The following is a 9,182-nucleotide window of genomic DNA, read 5'->3' as shown; positions in this document are numbered from 1 at the left end:
GACGTCGTGTCCTCTGGGCCAAAGAGGAAAAGAACTGTCCGGATTGTTATCAGCGCAAAGTTCAAAAGCCAGCATCTCTGATGGTGTGGGGGTGTGTTAGTGCCCATGGCATGGGTAACTTGCACATCTGTGAAGGCCCCATTAATGCTGAAAGGTACATACAGGTTTTGGAGCAACATCTGCTGCCATCCAAGCAACGTCTTTTTCAGGGACGTCCTGCTTATTTCAGCAAGACAATGCCAAGCCACATTCTGCATGTGTTACAACAGCGTGGCTTCGTAGTAAAAGAGTGCGGGTACTAGACTGGCCTGCCTGCAGTCCAGACCTGTCTGGATTGAAAATGTGTGGTGCATTATGAAGCGCAAAATATGACAACTGTTGAGCAACTGAAGTTGTACATCAAGCAAGAATAGGAAAGAATTCCACCTACAAAGCTTCAACAATTAGTTGTATTAATGTCCTCAGTTCCCAAACGCTTACTGAGTGTTGTTGAAAGGAAAGGTGAGGTAACACAATGGTAAACATACTCCTGTCCCAACTTCCTTGGAACGTGTTGCAGGCATCAAATTCAAAATGAGTGAATTTTTTAAAAAACAGTTTATCTGTTTGAACATTAAATATCTTGTCTTTGTAGTGTATTTAATTGAATATAGGTTGAAAAGGATTTGCAAGTCATCGTATTCTGTTTTTATTTATGTTTTACACAACGTGCCAACTTCATTGGAATTGGGGTTGTATCATGACACCTGTTTTTTTACGGATGTACCCAATGCAACTGAGAAACTACTAAGTTCATGCTTTAAATTAGACAATTTTTTAGCAACTTTTGACCAAGAAGACTTGAGTAAGAGGACGTTACTCAATATACACTATATTTCCAAAAGAATTCACTCACCCATCCAAATCATTGAATTACCACAGGTGTATAAAACCAAGCACCTAGGCATGCCGACTGTTTCTACAAACATTTGTGAAACAATAGGTCACTCTCAGGAGCTCAGTGAATTCTAGCATGGTACCGTGATAGGATGTCACCTGTGCAACCTATCCAGTCGTGAAATTTCCTCACTACTGAATATTCCACAGTCAACTGTCAGTGGTGTTATAACAAAGAAGAAGCATCAGATTAGATCAAGAACAGTGCGTAGAAAGCTTTGTGGAATGGGTTTAAAGTTTGGTGGAGGTGGGATTATGTGTGAGGTTGCTCTTCAGGAGTTGGGCTTGGCCCCTTAGTTCCAGTGAAAGGAACACTTAGTGCATCAGCAGACCAAGACATTTCGTGCAATGTCATGCTCCCAACTTTGTGGGAATGGTTTGGGGATGGCCCTTTCCTGTTCCAACATGACCGCATCAGTGCACAAAGCAAGGTCCATAAAGAGAGGCACTTCATTATCTGGATATTTTCCATACTTCAGATGTTAAATTTCATGATGTGGTCACACGTGATGTTCACTTCTGATCAGTCTTCCATGAAGATCATGTTTGTGGCAGCAACACAGCACAGTACAGTAGTGTACACGCTACTCTTTTTGCAGAACCTTCCTTCAGTCTGTCACAAGAGGGTTTTACATTGTTTGAGCAGCATACAGAAAGTTCTAAGCTTTCTTGGTCTTCTTGATCTTGCCTTCAACCTTCTTCAAGGGGGGGGGGTGGTGGTTCAGTCTGATCAAGCCAAGTGTGAGGTAGGTTTATATCAAAGAGGGACACACATGATCAGTTGTTTGTAGACTTCGTAATTCGTTTACCAGTTGCAATCAGATGTTCTCCTGCTTGTTGAAATGAAAACCTGCAGCCACACCAGCCCTTTGTGGATAAGATTAGAGACCACTTAAGGTCTAAAAAGTTAATCACTTATACATACAGCTGTATATTTGTACCACGTACACAAAATATTACATCTTTTAAAGACAGTTTTGAATGACTAGCCATACACAGTTAAAGAAAACCATTGACCAGCTCTGTGGTTTTATCTTACTGTAAAGGCACATCTAAATAAGCAGTTACAGCAGGCCATTGAGATGCAAAGATGGGAGTATTGCCTGTAGATTTGCAGTTATTTTTTTCCAATAAATGTACACATTTAATCCTCTCTAGCCCAAGGGTTTTGGCTGTGGTTTAAGCCAAAATTTTAAAAATTGTATTTTTTTTACCAACTAGTACATATTGAGGGTATTAGTGACTTTCTCTCCAAAACCCTCTCAAGCATCCCCACTGTAATGTATACCAGCAGGGCCGACTGGTAAATCAGTATGAAGAATCAAACATATTTTTAGTGAATATCTTCCCAATGTGTTGGGTGTTTCGTCTGGTCAGAGGAAAGAAGACAAGGAAAGTTGGAGGTGGAATGAGGAAGTCCAGGAGAGTATTCAGAAGAAGAAGGCAGCTAAGAAAAAGTGGGATAACCAGAGAGATGAAGGAAGTAGGCAGGAGTACTGTGAGGCTAGTCGCATAGCAAAAAGAATGGTGGCAAAGGCTCAGGCCTATGATGAGCTGTATGAGAGGCTGGACAGTAAAGGACTTGTATCGTTTGGCTAAACAGAGAGATAGAGCTGGAAAGGATGTACAGCATGTTAGGCTGATAAAGGATAGAGAGGGAAGATGACATACCTGAGGAGATATGGAGATGTTTAGGAGAGAAGGCAGTGGACTTTTTAACCAGCTTGTTTAACAAAATCCTGGAGAGTCAGAGGATGCCTGATGAGTGGAGAAGCAGTGTAGTCCACATTTTTAAGAACAAGGGTGTTGTGCAGAGCTGCAGTAACTACAGAGGTAAAAAGTTGATGAGCCACACCACGAAGGTATGGGAAAGAGTTGTTGAAGCAAGGCTAAGGCGAGAGGTTCAGATCAGTGAGCAGCAGTTTGGTTTCATGCCCAGAAAGAGTACCACAGATGCAATTTTTGTGTTGAGAGTGTTGGTAGAGAAGTACAGAGAAGGTCAGAAGGAGCTACATTGTGTCTTTGTGGATCTAGAGAAGGCTTATGATAGGGTGCCAAGAGAGGAACTGTGGTACTGTAAGAGGAAGTCAGGTGTAGCTGAAAGGTATGTTAGGGTGGTGCAGGACATGTATGAGCATAGTGAGACAGTGGTGAGGTGTGCAGTTGGAGTGACAAATGGTTTCAAGGTGAAGGTAGGGTTACATCAGGGATCAGCTTTGAGCCCCTTCTTGTTTGCAATGGTGATGGACAGGTTGACAGATGAGGTCAGGCAGGAGGCTACATGGACCATGATGTTTGCAGATGACATTGTAATCTGTGGTGAGAGTAGAGAGCAGGTGGAAGAGAATCTGGAGAGGTGGAGGTTTTCACTGGAGAGGAGAGGAATGAAAGTCAGTAGAGACAAGACGGAATACATGTGTGTGAATGAGAGGGAGGCAGGTGGAAAGGTGAAGATGCAAAGAGTAGAGGTCGTAAAGGTGGATGACTTCAAATATCTTGGGTCAACCATCCAGAGCGATGGACAGTGTAGAAAAGAGGTGAGGAAGAGGGTGCAGGCAGGATGGAGTGGGTGGAGATGGATGTCAGGGCTGATGTGTGACAGAACGATAGCAGCAAGAGTGAAAGGGAAGGTTTACAAGACTGTAGTGCGTCCTGCTATGATGTATGGTTTGGAGACTGTGGCTCTGTCTAAAAGACAGGAAGCTGAGCTGGAGGTGGCGGAGATGAAGATGCTGAGATTTTCGTTGGTGAAAAGGACGGACAAGATTAGAAATGAGTAGATCAGAGGGACAGTGAAGGTGGAGCAGTTTGGAGATAAAGCCAGAGAGGCCAGGTTGAGATGGTTTGGACATGTGTTGAGGAGGAATAATGGATATATTGGTCAAAGAATGATGGAGATGGAGCTGCCGGGTAGAAGGAGAAGAGACCTCAGAGAAGGTTTATGGATGTAGTGAAGGTGGACATGGAGATGGTTGGTGTAAAAGTAGAGGAGGCAGTGGATAGGGCAAGATGGAGGCAGATGATCCGCTGTGGCGACCCCTAAAGGGAGCAGCCGAAAGAAGATCTTCCCAATATGTTTTCAGTGTAGCACAGTGTCAGAAAAACAGTGTGCTTTACAGTGAGGACACAGTTGCTCCAACACAATTCTGAAGTATTTTTATAACAATTCATTCTGATTTAGGACAACAAAATGAATTCCTCATAGTACATCTATTATTTGACTTGCAGGCAGTTTTTAAAATTCAGTAACCCTGTTACTTGGCCTTCCGCCGAAAGGCCGCTGGGATAGACTCCAGCTCCCTCTACGAAGCAGATAGATAAGCGGCTCAGAAACTGACCATCTCTTTACATGTACAAAAGTTGTGATATAAATGGCCACATACAGACCCTTCTCATGTTGAAATTGGGGACTTTGTCTTTCCTAAACATCTGAAAACCTTCATTTGTTAGGAATTCATTTGGAATATTCACAGGGCCCCATGTTTCTGTGACACATCCAATCTCAGACCTTTCTTGAGAAACCCTGATGAGTAATCTTTGTGTCATTGTCTCCAGATGTTAAAAAATGGCACAAAAATAGACTGAAAACATGGTACTACTAAAAAGCTAAACTCTGAAATGTAATGCATGAAGTAAGTGATAATCCTAATATTGTATTTTTGTGCACCTGGCAGATTTCCTGAATAACTGTTTTTGTGTAATTGTATCAGTGGTTAATCCTTTCTCTGCTTGTTATGATTTACTTCAGATATAAATACAAAAATATATAATTTATTTGATTTTTATCCATTGTGTTTTTCCTCGAGCTGTGAATGTCATTACTTAGGCCGGTTAGAGAGCACCCTGGTGATCTTACCTGGTGATTTGTTGCAGGGGTGTGGATGGTATTTTTCAGAAATGTCCCCTTTCTTTCTGAAAATGAAGGATTTATCAGATAATAAAAATGAAAAACAAAAGGGAGTGTGTTAAATATTTTAAAATGCCAATAATGTTGCTGTGCAGTGTTTAGCAAGGAAAAATCACTGCCCCACCCTTGAGGACTTCAAGAAAATATAAATACATGAGCCATTTGACTACAAGTGCTGCTTTAGCCTTTTCTGTTGCTTCCATATTGACTTTCTGGGTTTTCAGTACCGTTAATCATTGCTCCGTCTGTTATTGTGTCTGTATGTACCTTTTGCAGAAATGCAGATCACTGTAAACAGCAGCATTAATATGGACTTACTGATGTATACTGTTTCGATACATGTGCCAGTGGTGCAAGTGTTGGTGGGGATTTTCCTCTTTGTGAACGGCCTGATGATTTTCACCTTTTTGAAAAAGGAGGTATTCAGGGAGGACACTCGCTACATTTTGTTTGCACAAACCCTGTTTGTTGACTCTGCTTTCATGATTGTGAACAACATCCTTTTTGTCTGCTATAGTTATCAGTACCGCATTCACATGATTCCTTGTATTATCCTCTGTTTGATAATGTCTTTTCTTTACATTTGTACTCCACTGACTCTTGTGGCAATGTGTCTGGAGCGCTATGTTGCTATATGCATGCCTTTAAGACATGCTGACATCTCTACCAGCAGGACTAGATGTTTTGGATTTCTTATCATATGGGGTATCAGCTCCATACCTGCATTGTTCACTTTTATAGCTTATCTCTCAACGGCCCGTCCTGGTGCTCTGTTCTCCTATGCTTTCTGTAGTGCAGAGGTAATGTTAGGGGAAGAGTGGCTGGCACAAACACGTGCTTTAATTTTCCAGATCCTTTTTTTCTTTATGATCGTTGTTGTTTTGTTCACTTACATCAAGATAATGATTGCAGCCAGAGCTGCCTCCTCTGACAAAAAGAAATCAACCAACAAGAGTCTCCGAACTGTGATACTTCACACCTTTCAGCTGTTTCTGTGTATAGTTCAGAGTATAATACCATATATAGAAATGCCATTTTATAAGGGTGATATCATGGTGTTTATTAATTTAAGATATTCTAATTTTGTTGTTTTTATGATTGCACCACGTTGTCTTAGTCCACTGATTTATGGTCTCAGAGATGAGAAATTTTTCATTGTTTTAAGACATTATGCATGCTGTGGTTTTCATGGTATTTCCCAAACTTTGCCCATTCAAAGCAAAATAAGACCTAACTAAATCATTAAATCAGCATTTTACAATTTTGGGTGATATTTTATAATATATGTGAAAGCTAATGAAAATGCAACACTGATCACTGTAATCCTGTATACATTTAATGATAAGTAAATTCTGCAATAAGCAAAAGAATAATACAGTGTAAGAGGCTTTTTAGGTAATGGATGTCTTTTTTTTTACTCTTTTATTGCTAAATGTAACCATAATCTACTGTAGAACATTACAAAAAGGAGTACAAAGGAGAAAAGCTACAGTTTTGTGATTTAGGGGGATATGATAATAAGATAAATGAACACAGTGTTATACAGAGAATGATTGTTTGCTAAATGGGCATTATAGCATTCTTTTTTCATTCAGTACAGTACAAATAGTTGGATATAGCATCTGAAACTTTCAGCCAGTACAACACCTGGGCGTTGTTGAAGTTTAAATGCAAAAAAAAAAACCTCATACAGAGAACCTTACAAGAAAGTGCATTAAGAGGAAGTGGAAAGAGGTACAGCAGTCAAGGCTGTGTGTATGAAACCTCCAAAGAACATTGCAGCACAATTTAGTGTGCAGTGGTTAAGTGCAAATGGTGAGATGGTTCTCTCCTTGGCAGCAGGTGTCAAGTCACAAGTTACAGCTGCACGCATGATAATAGAAGTAGGGTCCCTGATTCTGTGTTTACTCCCACTGCTTCTCACCATATCACCCCTTTATCTATTATTATTATTATTATTATTATTATTATTAATATTGTGGTTGTTGTTGTGACATGATAGATTTACTACTACTACTTATATTAATGGAATAATAATAATAATAATAATAATAATAATGAAGCAAGCAAGCAAAGTTTATTTATATAGCCCTTTGTACAACAAGTGTTGTCACAAAGCAGCTTAACAGAACAGTCAGTATTACAGAAAAGAAAAATTCGGGTCCAAGCCCCCATGAGCAAGCCAGCGGTGACGGTTACAAGGGAAAAACTCCCTAAAAGAGGAAGAAACCTTGAGAGGAACCAAGACTCAGAAGGGGAACCCATCCTCCTCTGGTCGACACCGGATAGCAAACATTATTAGTATAAATTATTGTAGTACAAATTGGGTAAAACAGGTCGGCAGTGGTAAATTTCATTAGTTGATGATGATGATGATGATAATAATAATAAAAGTAATATTATATATATGTATTTTAATTATTAATATATAATTTTGCTAATAATATGTAGTATAATTGTGCTGTTATTATACAGACTTGAAAATAACCGCTTAAAATCCCAGGTGTATAAAATACTAAGGCTTATTATTGATTAACTACAGAGACTTCAGTGCAAAATGGTGGAACTGTTTTTAGCTTATAGAAAGATAAAACTTGAGGCTCGCTGGTGGTCTGGGGTCATTTAAAGGTTTAATAGAATCAAATACAGAATATGTTTAAAGGACAAAAAAAGATTTTTCCTTTATGCACTATTCAAAAGACTGGCCGCTGTGCACTCAATCACATTCCACAATGTTAAAAGGAATTACAATGTGCTTGCCGTCCAGGGCACCAATACAAATTAGGAAATTAGAAAAATTCCAGTTTTCCAGGTGGCAGCAGCCCTCTAAAGCTTTTCTGTTGGCAGTGGCTTGTATTTCTCCTGCATGTGTGTCCAGACGACATCACTTGTTTTTGATCATTTTTGGCACAGTTGACACTTTCAAGCATTAGCTTTTCGTGCAAAAATGTGGATATCCCACTAAAATCTATTTTCTGACACCAGATCTTATTGTGCATTATTCATGGGCTGTCTTGAAAACCCACAGATTTTCAGTGATGTTGAAGTCAGAGGTCTCTGAGGTTCATTGCAAAAGCTTCAGTCTGTGTTTTTAAGTAGTTGAAGTAGTTTTAAGTAGTGGATAGTGCATTTTTTGGCATGTGTTGGACTGTAATACTCTTATAGAATTCAACCTCTTTTCAGCTTTCAGATTCTTGACTGACTGTGTGTAATATGCTTCCAGGATTTGCTATCCAGTCTTCCATCTACCCATGCAGTGTTTTTTGTGCCAATGGCTGCTGTGCAACCCTAAAGCATAAATGACCCACTCATATGCTTAACAGTTGGTAAAGTGTTTTCATCAATCACTATTTCTTTTTTTTTTTTTCACCCCACAAACACACCTTTGGTAATTTGTGGCTAAACAGTTTCATTTTTACTTCAGTGGCCCATAGCACTTGTTTACAAAAAGCCTCTGTCTTATCTGGATATTTTCCATACTTCAGATGTTAAATTTCATGATGTGGTCACACTTGATGTTCACTTCTGTTCAGTCTTCCATGAAGATCATGTTTGTTGCAGCAACACAGCGCAGTACAGTAGTGTACACGCTACTCTTTTAGCAGAACCTTCCTTCAGTCTGTCACAAGAGGGTTTTACATTGTTTGAACAGCATACAGAAAGTTCTAAGCTTTGATCAGTTATTTGTAGACTTGGTAATTCATTTACCAGTTGCAATCAGATGTTCTCCTGCTTGTTGGAATGAAAACCTGCAGCCACACCGGCCCTTTGTGGATAAGATTAGAGACCACTTAAGGTCTAAAGAGTTAATCACTTATACATACAGCTGTATATTTGTACCACGTACACAAAATATTACATCTTTTAAAGACAGTTTTGAACGACTAGCCATACAGTTAAAGAAAACCATTGACCAGCTCTGTGGTTTTATCTTACTGTAAAGGCACATATAATTGAGCAGTTACAGTGGGCCACTGAGATGCAAAGATGGGAGTATTGCCTGTAAATTTGCAGTTATTTTTTTCCAATAAATGTACACATTTAATCCTCTCTAGCTTTAGGGTTTTGGCTGTGGTTTAAGCCAAAATAAATACAAAAATTCTACCAACTAGTACATATTGAGGGTATTAGAGACTTTCTCTCCAAAACCCTCTCAGGCATCCCCACTGTAATGTGTACCAGCAGGGCCAACTGGTAAATCAGTATGAAGTGTCAAACATATTTTTTGTAAATATCTTCCCAGTATGGTTTCAGTGTAGCACAGTCTCAGAAAAACAGTGTGCTTTACAGTGAGAACACAGTTGCTCCAACACAATTCTGAAGTATTTTTATAACAATT

At 39.5% G+C, this 9,182-nt stretch overlaps 1 protein-coding gene across 1 annotated transcript; it reads left to right on the top strand.

Moving 5' to 3' along the window:
- Positions 1-5,121: 5,121 nt before the first annotated feature.
- On the top strand, positions 5,122-7,077 carry LOC119265741 (odorant receptor 131-2-like; the record flags this gene model as incomplete). The annotated part of the gene is made up of 3 exons (XM_037546387.1): positions 5,122-6,034; positions 6,636-6,641; positions 7,046-7,077. Coding segments are annotated over exons 1-3 (951 nt in total), but the record flags the coding sequence as incomplete, so codon positions are not given.
- Between the last annotated feature and the right edge of the window lie 2,105 nt (positions 7,078-9,182).

The sequence above is a fragment of the Pygocentrus nattereri genome, chromosome 17, assembly GCF_015220715.1.
Source record: "Pygocentrus nattereri isolate fPygNat1 chromosome 17, fPygNat1.pri, whole genome shotgun sequence".
Taxonomy (NCBI): Eukaryota; Metazoa; Chordata; class Actinopteri; order Characiformes; family Serrasalmidae; genus Pygocentrus; species Pygocentrus nattereri.
The sequence above is the reverse complement of the archived record's forward strand: the minus strand, read 5'-3'. Positions and strand labels throughout refer to the sequence as shown.